Consider the following 22097-nt stretch of genomic DNA (forward strand, 5'->3'; position numbering starts at 1 on the left):
TAGGCCAGTGAGGAGGTTGGGGCAATATGACCTTGTTTGCTGTGAGTGGGGTCGGACATGGCAGTTTCTGGACCAGATGTCCAAGGGCCTGTGAGGGTCCAGCAAAAAAGGTGGCCCATGCCTGAGGCTGAAGAAGAAAAAATAGGTACATTGTAGCAGAAGTAGGATTTAGCTTCTGGGAGCTACGCTGGCAGGAAAGTTCAGTGGGAACCAATACTAAAAGGAGGCGGGCCTACATGGAAGGCCTGACTAGTCCTCACGCTATTAGTGGAGACCCTGTGGTTTTTGGGCCCAACCTTGTAGCCACAGACTCCAAAGACTGGGCATGCCCACCAGTGTGATATTTTGCTACTCTGCCTATGTGAGAAAGATCTTCTTGATAGAAAACTCTCAGGACTGGAGAGATGGCTCAGACATTAGAGCACTGGCTGCTCTTCAGGAGGACCTAAGTTTGATTCCCAGCACCCACATGTAGATCATAACTGGCCATAACTCCAGTTCCAGGGGATCTGACACCCTCTTCTGGCCTCCACAGGGACTGCATGCATGTACCCAGACATACATGCAGGCAAACACCGACACACACAGAAAAATTCTCACATGGGCCCAACATCACTTCCTTCTGATTTCTGCTCTATCTATGGATGTGGATATGGAAGTGCCTTAGGCAGGGACACAAGCCTGGGTCCTATGCTAAAGAACTTCTGACATGTGGAGGTCAGTGGTAAAGCACATGCTTAGAATGAGCAAGGGCCTGGTTTGATCTAGTGCTTGCATGTGTGCACACACACACACACACACACACACACACACACACACACACAGAGGCTTCCAGCTAGAGGACCAAAGCTGGCCCTCAGGATCCACTCTAGTGGCCACAGCTTTCTATCAGCCACTCATGTCTGGACTGACCTGAATCCAGGCATGGATTGTTCCCCTCATCCCCTTTCACAGATGGAAAGACTGAGGCCAGAGAGAATGTAGGAGATCGGGTCTCTGAGTTGAGGGGTGTGTCTGTCTTTCTGCCTGCCCATCTGTCTGTCTGTGTGTGTTTTAGGAGACAGATGATCCTTAATCTATGTCCAGGTCTCCCCCTCCTCCCTAAATGTTAGACATGATGTTGCAAGGAACACAGCCTGTTGTGCACACACAATGCCACCAACCTTTAAGTTCAGCACTGTCCAGGCCCACAGTCACTGTTCCCCACCCCATCTATCTCCAAACCCAGCTTTCCAGGCAAGGAAACTCTAGACACCTTCCCAATAGCCCTGTAAAAGAACCCCAGTTGTGACTGCTCTGTGGCTCTAAGGGGACACTGACCTGTGAGCCCCGACTGCGAGAGAGCTAGGCCCAACAGGTACTCAGAGTAGCTCTCACCCTTGCTTAGTCTCTAGGTCCTCTATTTCCCACACTTCCCAACCTCCAAGTCCCCAGTGGGCAGGATTGGCACTTAATCACTGGCTTCTGAGAACACTGGGCCACCTCTTACCAGCCCCTCCCTCTCCCAGCAGCTCCCTGAGCCCACCCGCAGCTGCTCTAGGAGAGGAGGCCGCCTCACCCTGTCAGCCAAAGCAGATGCGTTCCCTCCGGCCCTCCACTCCTCCCACTTCCACCCGATCCTGACAGAGGGAGCCTCAGGGGGACAAGAAGGGAAAAAGTGTGTCTTCCCCAGGCAAGCTGCCAGCCAGCCCTCACACCCTCCTCCCACCCCAGCCAGTGCAGATGCTTCACTTCCGACTCATGTGCTCCAGCCACCACTTCTGTATGCGTACACCTCCTTGCCAGCACCCACAGCACCCAGCTCTGGAGCCACACCCACAGGGGCTTCTGTGTCAGCCTGGTCTCTGTCCCTGTAAACCTCTCTAGGCCTCAGTGTCTTCTCTTGTAAGATGGAAATTTTCTCATAGAGACCCTGCTAGGACTGGGAAGGGTTCATTCTTTTTCTCCTGCATACCAGTAACCTTATCCCAGGCTGGACCCACTGAAATGGGAATCTCACACCCACTAAGGCTTGCCAGCCAGGATAGGGAAAGTGGAAAAGGCCCTCCCTGGAAATCCACCCATCTGAACAAGGAGGAAAATTATAAGGCAGAGAAAAGCCTCTTGGAATTGTTCCCCACCACATTAGTCCCACCCTCTTTGCCTGAGGCAGGGGAGCAGTAGAGCTCCACAAAGACTTCATTGAGGCCTGCTTCCTCCCTGTCCCAGCCTCCAGCCTGGGTGGACTCTGGGCAATTGGTTCCATCAAAACCTCTCATTTTCCCTCCTTCTTCCTCTTGTGCCCAGCATGGCCCTGGGGTTGGCATATGTGGCTGGAAGCCCAGGACACTAGTCCTGCCCCCTACACAGCTCACAGATCTCCGAGACCGTTCCTCTTCTGCAGGAGTGATCATCCTCCATATGGGCCTCGATACTTTGGAAATTAACCTCAGTATATGCCCCTCAACATGGCTGACTGATGGTAGTTGTCTAGTGGGCTAGTAGCTGAGGCCCGTGCCAGAGCCAGAGTTCAGGCAATAATTGAGAAACTGTTCTGTTCTGGCCTCTTTGGGCTTTCAGGGAACCAAAGAGTAGAGGAGAGAGTCAAAGTCTGAGTGATTCTTGTGGCCTCGGAGTTCTTGGGATGAGGGGAAGGAGACTCGTGAGCCCAGCAGAAGTCTTTTGATGCTTGTTCATGGTGGTCGTTTGCCTGGTCACACAGTGCTTGTGGTCCAGCCCTGCCCTGGGATGAGATCTTGTCTCCCGAGGGGGAGGACAGCTCTAAATTCCAATCCCACACGACAGTGAACTGGTCTACTGTTGTTCTCCCAGCGGGAAAGGCTGGGGCCCAGTGAGGACAGCTGAAGACAGCCTGCAGTGAGAGATGTGGCCATAACCCAGTGTCGTGCCTATGAAGGCTGCTGTCCCTGTGGTCTCACCTGAATCTGCTCCATTTCACCTTCCCCGAATACCTTGAGAGTAGCAGGGATGAGGAAAGATGAGGGCCTGCCTCAGGATGATGGCTTGGCCTTTCATCGGTGTGCTCATGAAAGATGTGTGGGGAGCAGATTTGGGAGGAGGTAGCCCCCCAACTCGGCCCACCAGACATTTTCTCTTGCCAAGTAGTTTTAGGACGGGACAGATCTGGTAGATTATCCTTCAGTCCTGGCCAACCAGGATCCCAAACACACAGTTCCATCAGTCTATCCAACATCCTCACTAACCTATACTTACTATCCAGGTATGCTGACACCCCCAACACACACACACACACACACACACACACACACACACACATGTGCACGCACACATGCACACACATACGAACTCATGCATACATATACACATGGGCACACACAAACACACATGCATACACACATATACATGCATGTGCACACATACACACATGTATGCACATACAAAAACACACATGAGCTTGTGTGTCACACACACATGCACAACACATGAACTCATGCATACACACAAATGGAAACACACATGCATATGCACGTGCATGCATAAAAAACACTTGAATAAACAAATGTACATGCATGTGCATACATACATACACACATGTATGCACATACACACAAAAACACACCCATGAGCTTGCGTGTCTCACACACACACACACACACACACACACACACACACACGTATGCACACTGACTACTTAGATCTGTAGGGACTCCACAGGCTGCTTTGATCAGCTTGTCACTTTGCTCCCCCAGCCCAGAGCAGAGAAAGTCAGTGCCCAGGCCACCAGCCTCTGCCCATCCCTAGGGAAACCTCTTTCAGGTTTCCCTAGCTTGAAGGGGAGCTATGGTGGAGAAAAAAGAGGGAGTCCTTGGAGGTACAAGGGAAGGCAAGCTGGCTTGAGGACTGAGTGACCTCAGAGAGAATACAGTGGCTCAGGCAGGGCACTTGGCCCATTGCTCTTACAAAGGCTGTATTCAGGTGGACCCCCACACCCATGAGTGAGGACAGAGAGCCCTTCAACCTTGCCTCAGCCCTCCCAAGAATCTATCCCACAGCACCTCAGACTCCCTTGAAAACTCTGGCCTCACCCTGCCTCTCAGACCTGGAACCAGGATATATCACCTCAGATGCCAGACCCCACAGGCTACAGTAGAGAAATCCAGCCTCCCCAAGGCAGGATCCTCTTCCTCCCAACTCTCTGGACACCCCCATTCCAGCCCACAGCAGTAGATCCTGCCTCCTCTGTCTCCCTGGGCTTCTTTGCCTCCTTTCCTAACTCTAGTCTGTGTCACTTGAGTTCAGTCCTTGTGAGAGGTCACTGTGTCTCCTTTTCAGTATCTTTCTCTCAGGCTGGTGCTTCTTTTCCATCCCAGTTGCTGCATTAGGGACATAAGCATATATGCTTGTGCGTGCCTGAGCGTGTGGAATGATGGACAGATGATGGGTGAAGATTGGTCTCGTCTCTCCTGTCTACCTCTTGCAGCAGCAACACTAGGCGTCACCCCAGTGTTCACACACCCAGGGCTCCCACCCCCACCCTGCTCTCAACTGGGCAGCAGACATTCCTACTACCCATCCTGCCCAATAGCCCTGGGCTCCCATTTTCTCCCTTATAAAGTCAGGCTACGGCAGACAACCAGGAATGCTGCCTCTGCCCATGACGCAAGCCAGCTGTGGGAGCCCGCCCAACTGCCCTAGGCTATGAGGGGTAGCACAGAGCTCACAGGGTTCGATGCCAGGGAACAGGGTGCTGTGGGTGGGGCTGGGGTAGGGTTTAGACAGTGGCTGAGCTGAGACCTGAAGCTTACCTTTCGGAAACCAAGTCAGATAGCTTTTCCCCTGAAGCCCCTATATGGCCTGGGCTACAGAGAACGTTGATATTGTGGAACTGGCTCTCCAGGGGTAGGGCACCCAGGACAGGGGTAGCCAGAGGCCTGACTCTCTGGTACATCCTAGGGGAGGGAGTTGTACTCCCAGTTAGATGGGTGCAGGGAAAGTCAACGAGAAAGCTGGGGGAGGAGGGACAAGGGGGGATCAGAGGCCAGATGTGGGGCAGTGGGCAAGGCTGGGAGTCAGAGCGGTGGTGTTAAGAAATAAGACAGATAGAAAGACAGACAGTTGGCCTACACAGAGTTTGGAGGAGTAGGGTCTGCAGCAGGCCCCCGGGACTAGAGAAAGCCTCGAAACTGGGACCCTTGCTCCCAGCCCAGCAGAAAGAGGCTAATGCACGTAGACTCCTACCAAGAAGATGCAGACTACACATCCAGCCCTGACTACATGTAAGACCCTACCTCAACAAAACTACGTGGAGTCCCTGAAGCCTAATGCAGAGACCAGATCCTTACTGACACACTCCCCACGAGTGTCACCACCCCAGAGACCCAGGGGGTGCGGGCACAATTGGGGGCCTGCAAAAGGACAGCTAGCTAGATTGACCAAAGCTTTGCCTGACCATCTGTGAAAGAGACCCGCACATCAGGACACTGGTTCTTTCTGTATCCTAACCCTGGGTCTCAGGAAAAGCATGGAGCCACCCCACCCTGGGGCCCAGACAGCAGCTCCCTGTTTGTGAGAGGAAGGGTGGGAAGCCACGAGGACTTCCCCACCTTCAGCAGAACTCTGGGACGGGAGGGGCAGGAGCTCTCCAGGAACACATGGCCTCTTTGAGGAGCCAGGCCTGTCCAAGTAATGGCAGGCAGGCAAAGGAGGCAGGACTAGCTGGGCACAATCGCGCCTCTGTCCTAACGGCCCTGGGTCCTTGTGCGTATATACAAACACGTAGCTTTACACAAACCCCAAAGGCACCCCCCCAGCAGCCACCCACATACTCATGCACACACATCTGCGTAGCCCTGGACACTCACCTGTGACCTTCCTCCACCAAAAAAAGAAAAAGGAAAAAAAAAAAGAAAGAAAAAGCCCACACAGGCAGCAAGCAGCCTCTCTGTAGCTCCAGTTCATCTCCCAGAGCCTGGGGCATTTGCCCCTCCCACACAGAGGGCTTGGCCTATACACACTACCACCACCACCCCCCTTCCTCAGCCTGCACCACTCACCCTCTGCCTGCAAGTTGTCTAGAACCAGTAGGGGGCATGGGAGCAGAGGCCTCCACTGTCATCCGAAAGGATCCATACATCCCTGCTAGTCGACCCTCCACTGATCTTTCTCTCTGAGATCACTTATTCCCCTTCCTCTGTGATGCTTTATGCCACCCTCGCCTCCTCCAAGAAGTCCTCTGGGATTGACTTCTAGCTTGTTATTTCTTCATCCTGCACCCTCTTTATATTTGAAGGCCCTCTCCAACTGCCACCTACCTAATGATAGCAATTCTGGATGCAGCCTGTCAGAGGGTGAGAGGATCACAAGTATGAAGGTGAGGTGGGGGTACTGTCAGAGTTTCCAAAACCCCAGCCAGCTTGGCTTCAGAGGCCTCTGTTCTGACAAGGGGGATGCCCGGCCTGCACACTCCAGCAACACAAGGCAGCTAGTGTGAGTGGCTCTCCGCACAGGAAACAGCAGGGCCTAGTCCCTCAAAGGGCTCATTCAGACCCCAGCTCTCTGGAAAGTACCTCTGCTTCCTGCTACCCTCCCACTTAGTCAAACAGGCTGCTGCTCTCTCCTGTGGGAAGGGAGCAAAGGCAGGTGGTTCAGTGGTTAGGGCCAGCCATGCACCTCAGCGCCTGACCCAGAGCCCTGCCTTCGTCTAAGACCTAGGAGGTTAACATACCTTCTGTGCAAGGGAGTGTGGGTGGAATCACCCCCACGAAGAGGAGTGTGCCCTCTTCCTTGTGGGTGCCAGAGCAGCCCAGCCCCGGTTTGAAATGTTTACCTCTTTGCTGGATATAAATATTCTCAGAGTGGGCAGTATCACCTGGCCCACAAAATCCCTGAAGGTTTACTGCTCAGTTCTCGCCAGCTGCTCCAAGCCACTCCAGCCCACCAGGGTGGTGGCTCCATCCTGTGGGGGCTGTGTGCCCCACCCTCTGTTCTGTGGCTGCCCATGGTTTGGCCTGCTGCATTTTGCTCAAGCAGACACTGCACCCTCACAAGCACCTATTGCTGACCGGCCTCCACGTCTGAGGTTCCCGACAACATGAGCTGGGCCTGAAGAGCCCTGGGCAGGTGGCTACCCTTTTAACTCTGGAGCCACCAGGGAGGATTTCAGCTCAGACCTGAGCACAGCATTATCTTTCTCAGCCATCTCTCCTGGGGGCAGAAAAGGTGCAGCCCCCTGCAGTGGCTGATGCTGATCTCAGGTGATGTCAGCTGGCTCCAGCTGGCCAGGGTCCAGCACTGGTGTGGCTGATGCCAGACCATCTCTATCAAAGCTTGACTGGCCTCTGCAGTTTCAAAGATGCCTGACTGGGATGAGTTTCCTTTTCTCTCCCGTCTTTCCCCAACATTGGATATCTGCAGGCAGTCAAGGTTCTAACCACTGCAAGAATGGGTCAGAAATTGGGGAGATGGGAGAAAGCTAATTTTAGGGATCTGCCTGAAGGAGGGCTGAAGCTACTTCAAAGGAGGAGGTTCTCAGTGTGGTCCAAAGGGGCCTGCACGGTGCTCACCAACCCTGGGTAGACCGCATCTGTCCTGCTGCCTCGTTGGTCCAGAGGCAGATCTATGGTGCATCCCCCGCCTCGTACTCAGAGTCACCCCTGGCTTGGAGTAGCTAAGGGGATCTCCACTGTTGCCTTCCTTGGCTCCTCAGGCATGTTTGGCCTCAGGCAGAGAGGCCGGATGTGAGTATTCACCAGAGACTGGTGGTAGTGCTTGAAGCAGGAAGCAATCACAGAGTGGTGGAGGACAGTTTGGCCCATTTTCTGTCTGATGCCGCACGTGCTTCCCATCGGCCTGGGAACCTTTGCTCCTTGGCAGGCTCTGAGCAATCAATGGCCCCACCCCACCCCATCCCCATAGACACTAGGAAAATAGAGAAGACATGGCCTGCCTTCATACCACCACCAGGAACCACAGCCAAACACAGAGATGAAAACGCGGTCGTGGCAAGGGTGGAGCACAAGAAGACCGTGATCAGGGATCAGCCTTCATTGTGAGAGTCCCCCGGAACTCTGTTCCTGGGGACCCGTGCCCACCAAGCCCGACGATCAAGACAAGATAGGGAGAGATCAGACCCGGGATGGACACTCCCTGGGTCCCAGAGGTGGTAAGAACCTGTGGTTTCAGGAACCCAAGGAAACTTGAATAGCTGGAATCTTAACGAGGACCCTAGGCAATGGGTGGCACACAGAGCCATGGAACATGTGGGCATAGAAGCTCTCCCCTCCCCTGCAGCCCACCTGTCCATCTCTATGGTACCTAGCCTCCTCCTAGCAGGAGCCTGACTTTGACCATAGCCCCCTCTCTCACCAGCCTCCTTCTTCGGGGAGAACCACCTGGAGGTGCCTGTGCCCTCAGCCCTGACCAGAGTAGACTTACTGCTCCAGTTCTCCACATCGCAGCCCGAAGCCCTGCTCCTCTTGGCAGCAGGCCAAACAGATCATCTCCTGCTGCAGCTCCAGTCTGGACACCTACAGGTGAGTGGCACACCTGGGAGCAGGGCTAGGCATCCCTTCTGTAGGCTGGAAGGCCTCGCTTTTGGCTGGGCAACCTCAGATGAGTTCCCTCTGCCCTTGGGTCTTGCGGGTGGCCCCCAACATCTCAGAGTGAGCTCCTGGTACAAGGGCTCTGCCTACTAGCTGTCTCAGTCTCATGTCTCGTCGTAGCCCCTAGCTGCCCATCAGGATCAAGAGCACCGAGTTTCCTTGTCCATCTCCTCACAGTATCTGACTTACATCACTATTACCCCTGCTCTTCTCTTTTGCCTGCCTTTCTTTCTCTTCCCTGTACCTGACCAGTCCCATCTCCTTGACATCTATGTAAGAAGAGTATCCCTGCTCTCAGGGAGTATCCCAGTGCTACTCACCTGGCCCAGGTTCCTCCACCGGGACTCCCCCTTCCCCGTAGGCTCCCCTGTAGTGTGGTGATACAATCTGAGATAGTAACAGTGTCGTTTCCACCTACCGCCACCCTCTTTCCATCTTATTGCGTGCTTTAAGACAGATTTTATTAGCAAGGGGTCATTTAACTATCTCTTGAGTCTTCCCCCTGGTCATAAAGTATTTAGGAGCCCAGGGTCTTAGGCTTGGACCCATCTGATTTCAAGTCCCCCTGGCCCTATCATCCTGCAGCTGTCGTGGCTTCTCACTGCCACAAGGTGTCACTATGAGCCTGGTCCTGGGGCAGCAGATAACAGTATGGTCCACAGATGCTCTATGCTTGGATTCCTGAGATCTTGGGCCCTGCCATCACCCACTCCAGTCCTGGTGTCTGTGTCTCACAGAGGATGCCTCCTCTAGTAGATCCTCAAAAACAAAGCATCTGGGCTGTCGAGACAGTTTGGTGGGCAGATGCACCTTAGTGCAGGCCTGATGACCTAAGCTCAGTGCCCACACAAAGTAACAGGAGAGGACTGACTCCTTAGTTATGACCTTTACATGTGCCTGCACGCACAGGCACACGCACATGCACACACACACAGGCACAGGCACAGAGGCACACACACACATGCATACCACACACACACACACACACACACACACACACGCATGCACGCACAGAGGCACATACACATGCACACAACACACACAGGCACAGGCACACATGCACACCACATGCACAAATACCTGTACACACTCTCACACATGCATCCACACAACTAAACAGATAAATATTAAAAAGAAAACACAGACCATCTCTTTGGGTTCTTAGCCTTAACAGTGAGCCAAGCTACTTTTGCCTATTAAGGGGGTTCATCGGGGTCCATTCCAGAGTGCCCATTACTCCTCCAGAGGTAGCTTTTCTAGAACCCACAGTAGGTCTTCTGGCACTGCTCACTCAAGGAAAGAGAGGAAGGATGAGACAAAGCGAAGTGCTACTTCAGGAGAAAGTTTTGCTTCATGTAAATCCATAGGGTCAAGGACAGTCTCCGAGCCACACTGGGGCCTTGACTCTACCCAGTTGAAACACTTGGGAGGTAGGGATGACGTCATGGAAAGCCCTGTCCTAGTCCCATTGTGAAGGGGGCTCAGTGTGGTATAGACAGAAACGTCAGCCGCTCCCACCCCTGATCTCCCTGTCTCTCTTCAGGTCAGACTTGCCCTGGGACAAAATGAGCTGAGTCTGCAGACACCAGCAGACACGGTGCTGAGTGACTCCACAACCCACACCGTAGTGCTCACCGTCTCCAACAGCTGGGCTGTGCTGTCTGTTGATGGAGTGTTGAACACCTCTGCCCCCATCCCAAAAGCATCCCACCTCAAAGTCCCCTATGGGCTCTTTGTGGGCTCCTCTGGAAGCCTTGACCTGCCTTACCTGAAGGGAATCAGTCGACCCCTGAGGGGCTGCCTCCACTCAGCCATTCTCAATGGCCGCAACCTTCTCCGCCCACTAACCCCCGATGTTCATGAGGGTTGTGCTGAAGAATTCTCTGCTGGTGATGAAGTTGGCCTGGGCTTCTCTGGACCCCACTCACTGGCTGCCTTCCCTGCCTGGAGCACGCGGGAGGAAGGCACCCTGGAGTTTACCCTCACCACTCGGAGTCAGCAAGCACCCCTGGCCTTCCAGGCCGGGGACAAGCGTGGCAACTTTATCTACGTGGACATATTTGAGGGCCACTTGCGGGCTGTGGTTGAAAAGGGCCAAGGTACCATGCTGCTTCGTAACAGCGTGCCTGTGGCTGACGGGCAGCCCCATGAGGTCAGCGTACACATAGATGTTCACCGGCTGGAAATCTCTGTAGATCAATACCCTACACGTACTTTCAACCGTGGGGTCCTCAGCTACCTGGAGCCTCGTGGCAGTCTCCTCCTTGGGGGGCTCGATACAGAGGCCTCTCGCCACCTCCAAGAACACCGTCTGGGCCTGACACCGGGGGCTGCCAACATCTCCCTGGTAGGCTGCATAGAAGATTTCAGTGTTAATGGCAGGAGGCTGGGCCTCCGGGACGCCTGGCTGACCCGTGACATGGCAGCAGGCTGCAGGCCTGAGGAGGATGAGTATGAGGAAGAGGTCTATGGCCCGTTTGAAGCTTTCTCCACCCTGGCGCCCGAAGCCTGGCCAGTCATGGATCTGCCAGAGCCATGTGTTCCTGAGCCGGGACTGCCTGCCGTCTTCGCGAACTTCACGCAGCTGCTCACCATTAGTCCCCTGGTCGTGGCCGAGGGTGGCACAGCCTGGCTTGAGTGGCGGCACGTGCAGCCCACGCTGGACCTGACAGAGGCGGAGCTGCGCAAGTCCCAGGTACTGTTCAGCGTGAGCCAGGGTGCACGCCACGGCGAGCTGGAGCTAGACATCCCGGGAGCCCAAACCCGAAAAATGTTTACACTGTTGGACGTGGTGAACCGAAAGGCTCGCTTTGTTCACGATGGCTCTGAAGACACCTCTGACCAGCTGATGCTGGAGGTATCAGTGACTTCTCGGGCACCTGTGCCCTCTTGCCTGCGGAGGGGCCAAATTTACATTCTCCCCATCCAGGTAAACCCCGTCAACGACCCACCTCGCATCGTCTTCCCGCACGGCAGCCTCATGGTGATCCTGGAGCACACACAGAAGCCTCTGGGACCCGAGATTTTCCAGGCCTATGACCCAGACTCTGCTTGTGAGGGTCTCACCATCCAGCTTCTTGGTGTCTCCGCTAGTGTCCCTGTGGAACACCGAGACCAGCCCGGAGAGCCAGTGACTGAGTTTTCCTGTCGAGACCTAGAGGCAGGCAACATAGTCTATGTCCACCGTGGCGGGCCTGCACAGGACCTGACATTCCGGGTCAGTGATGGAATGCAGGCCAGTGGGCCAGCTACACTGAAGGTCGTGGCCGTCCGGCCAGCCATACAGATCCTCCACAACACAGGACTGCGCCTGGCCCAGGGCTCTGCTGCAGCCATCTTGCCTGCCAACCTGTCGGTAGAAACGAATGCAGTAGGACAGGATGTGAGCGTGCTGTTCCGAGTCACTGGCACCTTGCAGTTTGGGGAGCTGCAGAAGCAGGGGGCCGGAGGGGTAGAGGGCACCGAGTGGTGGGATACACTGGCCTTCCACCAGCGCGATGTGGAGCAAGGCCGAGTGAGGTACCTGAGTACTGACCCACAACACCACACCCAAGACACAGTGGAGGACCTGACCTTGGAGGTGCAGGTGGGCCAGGAGACACTGAGCAATCTGTCTTTCCCAGTGACCATCCAGAGAGCCACAGTATGGATGCTGCGGCTTGAGCCTCTGCATACACAGAACCCTCATCAGGAAACCCTCACCTCAGCCCACCTAGAGGCTTCTCTGGAGGAGGAGGGAGAAGGAGGACCATACCCTCATATCTTCCACTATGAGTTGGTTCAGGCCCCCAGGAGAGGCAACCTCCTGCTCCAGGGTACAAGGCTGTCAGATGGCCAGAGCTTCAGCCAGAGTGACCTGCAGGCCGGTCGTGTGACCTACAGGGCCACAACGCGGACCTCTGAGGCAGCTGAGGACTCCTTCCGTTTCCGGGTCACATCTCCACCACATTTCTCCCCGCTCTACACCTTCCCTATCCACATTGGCGGTGACCCAAACGCTCCTGTCCTCACTAACGTCCTGCTCATGGTACCCGAGGGAGGGGAGGGAGTGCTGTCTGCTGACCACCTCTTTGTCAAGAGTCTCAACAGTGCCAGCTATCTCTATGAGGTTATGGAGCAGCCCCACCATGGCAGCTTGGCTTGGAGGGACCCAAAAGGTAGAGCCACCCCAGTAACATCCTTTACTAATGAGGACCTGCTACACGGCCGACTGGTCTACCAGCACGATGACTCTGAGACCATAGAGGATGATATCCCATTTGTGGCCACACGCCAGGGTGAGGGCAGCGGTGACATGGCCTGGGAGGAGGTGCGTGGTGTCTTCCGAGTGGCCATCCAGCCTGTGAACGATCACGCCCCTGTGCAGACCATCAGCCGTGTCTTCCACGTGGCCCGGGGCGGACAGCGGCTGTTGACTACAGATGATGTGGCCTTCAGTGATGCTGATTCGGGCTTCAGTGACGCGCAACTGGTGCTGACCCGCAAGGACCTCCTCTTTGGCAGCATCGTGGCTATGGAGGAGCCCACGAGGCCCATCTACCGTTTCACCCAAGAGGATCTCAGGAAGAAGCAAGTCCTGTTTGTGCACTCAGGGGCCGACCATGGCTGGCTCCAGCTACAGGTGTCTGATGGGCAACACCAGGCTACTGCCATGCTGGAGGTGCAGGCCTCAGAGCCCTATCTCCACGTAGCCAATAGTTCCAGTCTTGTGGTTCCTCAAGGAGGCCAGGGCACCATCGACACAGCCGTGCTCCACCTGGACACCAACCTAGATATACGAAGTGGGAATGAGGTCCACTACCATGTCACAGCTGGCCCTCACTGGGGACAGCTGCTCCGGGATGGCCAGTCAGTCACCTCCTTCTCGCAACGGGACTTGCTGGATGGGGCCATTCTCTACAGCCACAATGGCAGCCTCAGCCCGCAAGACACCCTGGCCCTTTCTGTGGCAGCAGGGCCAGTACACACTAGCACCGTCCTACAAGTGACCATTGCCCTAGAGGGCCCCCTGGCTCCACTACAACTGGTGCAGCACAAAAGGATCTATGTCTTCCAAGGGGAGGCAGCTGAGATCAGAAGGGACCAGCTAGAGGTAAGATGGTGCACACGGCCTCGCCAAGCTGAAAAGTGCTTCCGTGAAGGGGATGCTCCTGAGGTGATGCAGGTGTTAGGAGTATCAGGTAGCTTCACTATTCTCCTGTAGGTGTTGTAGTTCCCCACGCTTCTAGGAAGTCTGTTATGCATACACCTGTAGGTGTCATGTGTACCTCCAGGAGTCGTATACACATGTGTCCTTGCTATGGCTATGCTGGGCTCCAGCCAGATCCACAGAATCTCTGAAACAGAGCCCAAGAATATATATTCTATTATGCTTCCTAGCAGGTTACCATGAGCAGTGAGCTTTGAGGAGTACTGCCCCTCAGATCCACAGGTCCTCATCTCTCTCCCTACACCTCACACCAGGACTGTGAGGGTCTATGAAATATTTATTAACACAGGGAGCTCCCAGCACAACACTGGCCAGCAGGCTCACTGCCTTGCTGTGAAACCCTGACCAGATCCTTTCCAGTTCTGAGGCCCTTCTGGTTCTGAGTGTTTGGACTTTGAGAAAGACCATGACTAAATGTCTCAGGAAGTGTCCGCCCCAGAGGAGGTAGCATATTAGCCAAGCTATGGGGGTGCACACCTTTAATCCCAGCACTCAGGAGGCAGAGGCAGGCAGAGCTCTTTGAGTTCAAGGTCAGCCTGGTCTATTAAGTGAGTTCCAGGCCCGACAAGGAACAAATGAGGGGGGGGGGGGCAGAGAAAAGAGAAAAGTATGGGGCATAGACAGCACAAGCCAGCAGATGGCATTCCGAGCTAAAAGAATGTGTTCTGCAAAGGCATAGAATCAGAAGTGTAATTTAAGAGTGGTGCTTAGACGTTTTTTGTGGCTAAATCGGGCACTGAGGGCGTACACAGCCTCCTTTGGGTTGAACCAAATCCGCAAACTGCTTAAGACCTGGAGTCTGGGAGCCTGTGCTGCTAGGTATGGCGAGAGCGCCCTCTTGTGGTACATAGTGTCAGCTCTACAGAGCCTGAGCAGAGCATTAGCAACGGACGGCAGGCAAGGGAGCCTGTTCTGCCGCCTGAGGTCTACTACAGCCTGTGACCCCATATATCCCATCGTCTCTGTTGACCAGGTAGTCCAGGAGGCAGTGCTGCCTGCCGACATCATGTTCTCGTTGAGAAGCCCCCCGAACGCTGGCTACTTGGTGATGGTGTCCCACGGTGCTTCAGCAGATGGGCCACCCAGCCTGGACCCTGTGCAGCGCTTCTCCCAAGAGGCAATAAATTCAGGCCGGGTTCTCTACTTGCACTCTCGCCCTGGAGCCTGGAGTGATTCCTTCTCCCTGGATGTGGCCTCGGGTCTGGGCGATCCTCTCGAAGGCATCTCTGTGGAGCTGGAAGTGTTGCCCACCGTCATCCCCCTGGATGTTCAAAACTTCAGCGTTCCTGAGGGTGGCACTCGTACGCTGGCCCCTCCGCTGATCCAAATCACTGGGCCTTACTTCCCCACACTGCCAGGCCTTGTCCTACAGGTGCTAGAGCCACCGCAGCACGGGGCCCTGCAGAAGGAGGACCGTCCTCAAGATGGGACCCTCAGCACTTTCTCCTGGAGAGAGGTACCAGAGACCCTAGGGCGTCAGTGCAGCCCTGGTTCCTGGCAACTGCTTTATTTCAGTCTTCCTCTGGGAAATGGAAACCTTGTCGTTTTACACACACGCACGCACGCGCACACACACACACACACACACACACACACACACACACCTTACCTATAGAAACGGGTTCTTAAGGGATCTGTCTTCTGTACCTAACAACAGACAACAGGACATTAAGGGTGCTGGTCCCAAGATCCCTGTTGAGTCTTAGACTAGCCGAAGCCTGACAACCAATCTTGGGTCTCCTAATAGGTGGAAGAGCAGCTGATCCGATACGTGCATGATGGGAGTGAGACGCAGACGGACGGCTTCATCCTGCTAGCTAATGCCTCAGAGATGGATCGCCAGAGCCAGCCCATGGCCTTCACTATCACCATCCTCCCTGTTAATGACCAACCCCCTGTCATCACCACAAACACAGGCTTGCAGGTGAGTTCACCCCTGGGCCTACCTCATCTCTGGTCTTGGAAAGGGACTAGAGTCCCTTACTTACTCCTCTGCTGCTCTCAGGCTCAGTTTCATCCTCTGTGAAATGGGTTCACTACCACATACCTGGCTATCGGAAGGATAGTTGTAATACTGTTGTGAGGTTTTGTTACTGGGCACATATAAATACAGCGGGCAGTCTTGTTTAAGAAAGACCCTCCTTGCCCCTGCTAGTCCGTGGGCCCACCTCTAGCAGAAAGGTTTTCCCTCATGATTTAGGCCCAAAAAGCTAAAGAAATTTATTATAAGCCCTGTATTGTGAGCTGCAGGTTGGGAGCTCGAGTGTCACAGCAAATAAAGATCTCAACAAGTCTTCCCAAGTTTCTGTCCCTATAGTCTGCAGAGCAGTGGCACCCTGTTCTGCATAAATGGAAGCTAAGGACCAGACAGGGACAGAGTTCGTGATCACAAAAGTACCAGCAGAACAGGAAGGATGTTGGTTGAGAGGCCCACACAGGACAATAGAGGTTGGACTAAGTTTTAGATGACAGCTTCTGGTGTCTAGATCACCAACATGTAGCTTTGGAAAGTTGTAGAAGGGTAACGTGGGAGCTGCTTCTAGCACGGAGTCTTTTGTGGTTATCTATGGAGATGTGGTATAGTCTTACCTGTGGGAGACGGCTGATGGCTGAGGACACTTAGGGAGTGAGCCTTGGTCTAGGTAACTAAGGATTGCCTAAAATTACAGGTTGGAAATTATGTGTGGTGAGTTGGCCACTAGGTGGCAGTATCCACCCATGTTAGCCCCTTGGAGCGCAACACTGCTGTTTGAACTTACTCTAGGAGGGAGAAGCTCATGAGTATTAGAAGGATGTTTTCTGATATGAGGGCCTCCTACCCAGAACAGCCCCAGTGACTGGCCCTGTGCCACAAGGAACAGGGCTCCAGAAGAGAACCTTGCCCTGTGGGTGGGTAGCCTATGGGGCCTCCCCTGCACTCTGCATGGGCAGGTTCCTAGCTGATACAGAAATTCACCTCTCCTTTCCACTCTCCATCTGCCTCCTGACCTTCAGTTGGCAGGAGAACCTATTTCTAAGTGTCCTGTGCTGGCCTACACCACTACCTCTGTCCTGTGCCCTCCCCTGCCAGGTTGTGTATGCCATGGCCGGATGGAAGGGAGATCCTTGCCCACCAGTAAGACACAGCAGCACCTCTGGTCAGGAATGGGGATCTCTGTGAAGCAAGAACTCAGGAAGGGTCAAACAGGAGCATTTCTAAGCAGGGGGCTGTGGTCTGGCTTTGAGGTACAATTAAGATTAGGCCAGGTGGAGAAGGAACCTGTGTGATAGAAAAGGATTGAAGGCCCTTTCTGCGGTGGAGCCCAGAATGGCACAAGTGTCCATGACAGCTGAGCAGAACAGGATGGAGACCTGGTGGCAGTCCCCGGGTCAGGAGGAAGGGGATGGGATGGGCACAATATGGACAGAACTTTCACAGGTCTATATCCCCAGATCTGGGAGGGGGCTATTGTGCCCATCCCTCCTGAGGCCCTCAGGGGAATAGACAGTGATTCAGGGCCGGAAGACTTGGTCTACACCATCGAGCAGCCCAGCAATGGACGGATAGCCTTGAGGGTAGCACCAGACGCCGAGGCCCACCGCTTCACACAGGCCCAGCTGGACAGCGGGCTTGTGCTGTTCTCACACAGAGGTGGGTGCTGAGTGGGTTCTTCAGTCCCCTGGGGTTGAGGTACCTTGAGGGGGGTAGCTACCTCGGGCCAGCAGGATCCAGCTTCACCCCTTGTGCTCAGGAGCCCTGGAAGGAGGCTTCCACTTCGACCTCTCTGATGGCGTACACACTTCTCCTGGACATTTCTTCCGAGTGGTAGCCCAGAAGCAGGTACTCCTCTCCTTGGAGGGCAGCCGGAAGCTGACTGTCTGTCCGGGTAGGTCTGCACGCTGAGTGGCTGAGGCGGAACTGAGGATGGTAGCACGGGATCCTTGCCTTGATTCCTGTCAGAAGCTAACAGGCTCCTTCATGCTTTACAGAGTCTGTGCAGCCACTCAGCAGCCAGAGCTTGAGTGCCAGCTCCAGTACAGGCTCCGACCCTCGTCACCTGCTCTACCAGGTGGTAAGAGGCCCCCAGCTCGGCCGACTCCTCCATGCCCAGCAAGGAAGTGCAGAGGAGGCTTTGGTGAACTTCACCCAGGCTGAGGTAAGGGCCTCACTCCTCAGCCATCCCACAGACACCACCTTACCTCAGGTGGCTGCCAGCTGGAGCATACACATCACAGGCAGCTAGCATCTCTGGATTCTGCCCCAGCTCAGGGTTAGGCCTCCAGAAGGAAGCTGTAGCTGGATCCTAGAGGCTGAAAGGGCCCAGGAAGGTGGACCAGAGGCACCCAAGCGGCTGGTGATGGGTTGAACTCACTTCAGCGGGACAGTGCAGGATAAAGTTGAGCTTGAGGCTCAGGAAAGGTGCCAGAGAATGTAGCAAGCTGGGAGCAGATGAGTCGCAGGCAGAATGGGTCAAGGTGAGGGACGCTGGTATCTGCTCTTTGGAGCAGAGCTCCTAGGGCACCCCAGGACCACCAGTGAAAATTATAATTCCCAGTCGAGGCTGACTGAGCTGCTGAGATGCTAGGGCTGTTGATGCTAACTAGGCAGTTATCACTTACCTTACAACACGTGCAGATTGGTCCCCACAGGGTCTAAGCACTGTGAGCAGCTCCTCTGGGTGTCCATGGTGGAGGACAGGCTCTTGTGAGCAAACAACACACTTGGTGCTCCTACCTAGAGGCCATAAAATTACAGTATGGCCCCCATTATTTCTACATGAGCAGGATCCAAAAGGACACAGCTGGCCCTGCCACTGGATCTGCAGTACTGTGGTGCCGCTCCAAGAACTTTCCAAAGGGGCTTACCCTGGCGCTTAAAAAGGGCAGGACCTATCTCTAGGTCTCTTTCCAGCACTCCTTTCCCTCAGAGGCCTTCTGGGCCCCACAAGTTCCTTTCTACCCCATCAGGGTGTGTGCTTCCCCATGAGAAGTAGTGAGGTAGAGAAGCTGGCAGGGGGTAGCAACTCCCACCTAGCAGGCAGCTCAGAGGAAGAAGCTGTCTTAACTAGGTTCACGTATGATTCCTCAGAGCCCACACATCTTTTGCTAGGCTTGTATTCTCTCCTCTCCCAGGCCCTAGCATCTACCACAGCCTCTTTCTGCCCCCTCCCCACAATGAAATCTGCCAGTGGCTAGGGCAGCTGTTTGTCCTGAGTCACTGGGAGCTTTGTTATCAGAGACCAGGAAGGAGGAGAGACTGGGACAAGGCCATGAGTGCTCCTCCCCCACTCAGCAGTCCCCCACGCTCCAGTAACACAAAGGACAGGAGCGAATGGCCACCAGGGGGCCAGAGTGGCAGTGCCACCCAAGAAGGCTGGAAAGAGGCTACGTGGCACAGACACCCTCCTCCACGGGCAGAGACCAGGCAGCAGTAGGCAGTGGCTTGACAGTACCACTGCCCTTCAAGACACTGGGCTGGACAGGGCAGGGCTCAGGTGACCTCAATTTGCAGACAAAGAAGCGCGTAGGAGGTCAGGTGATTTTTATTTGTATACATGGCCAGTAAGAAGCAAGGCCATGATTAAGCCTTCTAACTGCTTGTCTGAGTCCCCTTCACCCAAGGACACTGTCCCCAGAGCTTGGGAGACCCTTGCACACCTGGCCTGAGTTTTGCCTTTTTTCTCACTGAGGCCTTCTCATACAGGAGCACCAATAGCCAGCCAGGTGTCACACTGACCACCACCACCACTGCTGGGAGGCTCCTTTTCCCACCGTGCCCACCATCAGCCTGGGTTAGAGGTTACAACTGACAGTCTTCAATCCTTCAGGACACATCTGGCCCACAGATGTGTTTTATTTGAGTACACATTACATTTAATATCTTAACATTAGTTGTCAGCGTTGAAGTCTTAGGAAAGTTCACAGAAACATGTTAAACCAATCCTTTAAAGGCCTGTGCTCCTTCTTGTAGCAAACCACTGAAGAGATGCCCCTCTCCTAATGAGGATCGGCTCCCAGTGTAGACAGCACAACCCTACTGAAATACTCTGGGACTCCAAGATAGCTTGCTTACAACGATCCCACTCTGTTTCTGTTTTACTATTGCGCAAGTCCTGTTTTGCTGAAAGGAAAAATCTTCCTGTGTTTCCTTCCTAAAAGGGGAAAACAAAGATAAGGCATGAGGATGTGTCTTGATCAGAAGGTGCAGGAAACAGATTTCTTTACAGAGACAAATAATATTACTTGGTGTTGAGCATACGTATAGCCCTAAAGAATAGGTCGTAAAGTTGATGTGACAGGGAGTCAGTGTGAGGTCTCCTGGATAACAATGGTGGGTTTTTTTGTTTTGTTTTGTTTTGTATTTTCTTTTTTTCAGAGCTGGGGACTGAACCCAGGGCCTTGCGCTTGCTAGGCAAGCGCTCTACCACTGAGCCAAATCCCCAACCCCAACAATGGCGTTTTTGTGATCAGATAGTGAGCTGTTGCAGCACTGAACAAGAGCCAAGCTTAAATGCTAACCTGGCACAGTGGCCCACACCAGCTACTTGGGAGGCTGAGGCAGGAGAATCACTTGAGCTTGGGAGGTCAAGGCCAGCCTGGGCAACATAGTGAGACTCTTGTTCAAAACAAAAACAGGAAACTAACCCTATGTTTTCAAAGGCTTACCCTGTGTTAGGACTGTAGAGGCAGTGGGCAGAGGCCTTGAGCAGAACATGAGAGAGAAAACGTTTGCAGTAACCCAGATAGGACCTGGGTGGTGAGGGAGAAAGGAGCCTGAGAAATCTCTGGGGTTTCCCCTGAGACACTCAGCAGAGCTGCTGTCATGGCGATGGAGTCTCAGGTGAGGTCACTAGAGTACATCTGGGCCTAGGGAACTTAAAACGTCCATTAGACATCTGTGGAGCAAAAGACACAGATGGAGATTTGAGACTGGGCTTCCAGTGAGAGTAAACTGGGCTGGAGATCCTGGTAAGGGTAATTTGAGGCCCAGAGACTGCATGGAGTAGGTAGGACAGAGACCATACCACAGAAGGAGATCTGAGGAGACCCAAAACAGAATATCACCTCCTGGAAGTTTCATCCTGTCAAGCAATGCTCAGCAGTCAGTGAGACCTAAGCCAGTGTCTGGCTCTATTGCACAGGGCCCACTAGTGCCATTAATGACATCATGGGAACAAAATCCTGAGTGGAGGGGGCTGAGGATGTGGGGCAACTGTGGACACTATTCTTGGGGAATTCTGCTGCAATGAAAAGAGAAGAGGTGACAGTGCCAGCAAAAAAGATGAACTGAGGTCTGGGGCTATAGCTCAAATGGAAGCCTGCCTGCCTAGCATGCATGAAGCCCTGGTTCCTGTCATCACCACCACATAAAACTGGCATTTTGGCAAGTTCTGGGGCAGACTAGGATGCCTGAAACAAAAAAAAAAAAAAAAAAAAAAAAAAAAGAAACGTAAATTCAAGAGTGATTTCCTTTAAGATGAAAGGAAAAATTAACTTGGTTGCATAGCAAAAAAAAAAAAAAAAGATAATCTATTTGGGGGAAAGCTGATGTAACAGAAGGGAGACTAGAAGTGGTGTCTGTGGGAAGCAAGGGGGATGGGAGACATTGCGAGGGAGAAAGGACCCACTTTAAATGGAAACATTAATCAATGACCAGTTTTCCCAACTAAAGCTGGAGCTGAAACTCAGGCTTCCGCCTTCAGAGCCCAGCCTTTCCTTGCCATGTAATTCTCTAGTGGTGACTCCTTGAACCAATGAGGTAGAGAGAAGAATTCAGAGTAAGTCTGGGCACTGAGGAGATTAAAGAGTGAAAGGGAGCTTCCAGGTACTACACACTGAGCCCACCTGCCACACCCAACCACGACGTCTCCCCCCAGGTGAATGCTGGGAATATTCTGTATGAGCATGAGATATCCTCTGAGCCCTTCTGGGAAGCCCACGATACCATTGGTCTCCTGCTGTCTTCATCACCTGCGAGGGATCTGGCTGCCACCCTGGCTGTGACTGTGTCTTTCGACGCTGCCTGTCCCCAGCGGCCTAGCCGTCTCTGGAGGAACAAAGGTGAGTTGCATGATAGGATGATGGCAATTGAGGATACAGGGAAGGAGAGAATGCCTAAACAGAGGGATAGAGCCTGACTAGCAGCTTCTGTCTTAGTCCCGGGAAGGGACAGGGATGGCGCCTGGGAAACACTGACATCAGGAGTCCTCATTCTCCCAAGGCCATGAGCCCCATCCTGGAGCTACTACTGGTCGAAAGGGGAGGTGCAGACTTGCCCCAGGGTCTCCTTTCTGCGGATTCATGGTTCTTCTTCCAGTGGACTGGACCTTCATAGCCTATGTCTCATC

The 22097-nt window shown here is 53.8% G+C and overlaps 2 protein-coding genes across 6 annotated transcripts in view; one reads left to right on the forward strand and one right to left on the reverse strand.

The window, feature by feature from the left end:
• The window catches only part of Cimap1c (ciliary microtubule associated protein 1C), a 32275-nt gene extending 26328 nt beyond the window's left edge, over positions 1–5947 (reverse strand). For 2 of the 5 annotated variants that reach the window (XM_087561995.1, XM_087561992.1), the window contains exon 1: positions 5823–5931. Coding sequence is in view for 1 of the 5 variants with exons in the window: in NM_001429219.1 (NP_001416148.1) it covers positions 5823–5919 (97 nt within the window). In the remaining 4 variants the exon portion in view is untranslated. Of the gene's footprint in view, positions 1–5822 lie in introns of all 5 variants that reach the window. The other 3 variants (NM_001429219.1, XM_087561991.1, XM_087561993.1) reach the window with 3 other exon arrangements.
• Cspg4 (chondroitin sulfate proteoglycan 4) overlaps positions 1–22097 on the forward strand; it is a 35064-nt gene that overhangs the window by 10100 nt on the left and 2867 nt on the right. Inside the window, 8 exon segments of the mRNA NM_031022.2 lie at positions 8329–8492; positions 10105–13653; positions 14744–15226; positions 15518–15694; positions 17203–17401; positions 17502–17636; positions 17740–17906; positions 21627–21810. Of these exon segments, the coding sequence (NP_112284.2) occupies positions 8329–8492; positions 10105–13653; positions 14744–15226; positions 15518–15694; positions 17203–17401; positions 17502–17636; positions 17740–17906; positions 21627–21810 (5058 nt within the window).

Source organism: Rattus norvegicus, chromosome 8, assembly GCF_021556685.1.
Source record: "Rattus norvegicus strain SHRSP/BbbUtx chromosome 8, alternate assembly SHRSP_T2T, whole genome shotgun sequence".
In the NCBI taxonomy this organism is placed as follows: Eukaryota; Metazoa; Chordata; class Mammalia; order Rodentia; family Muridae; genus Rattus; species Rattus norvegicus.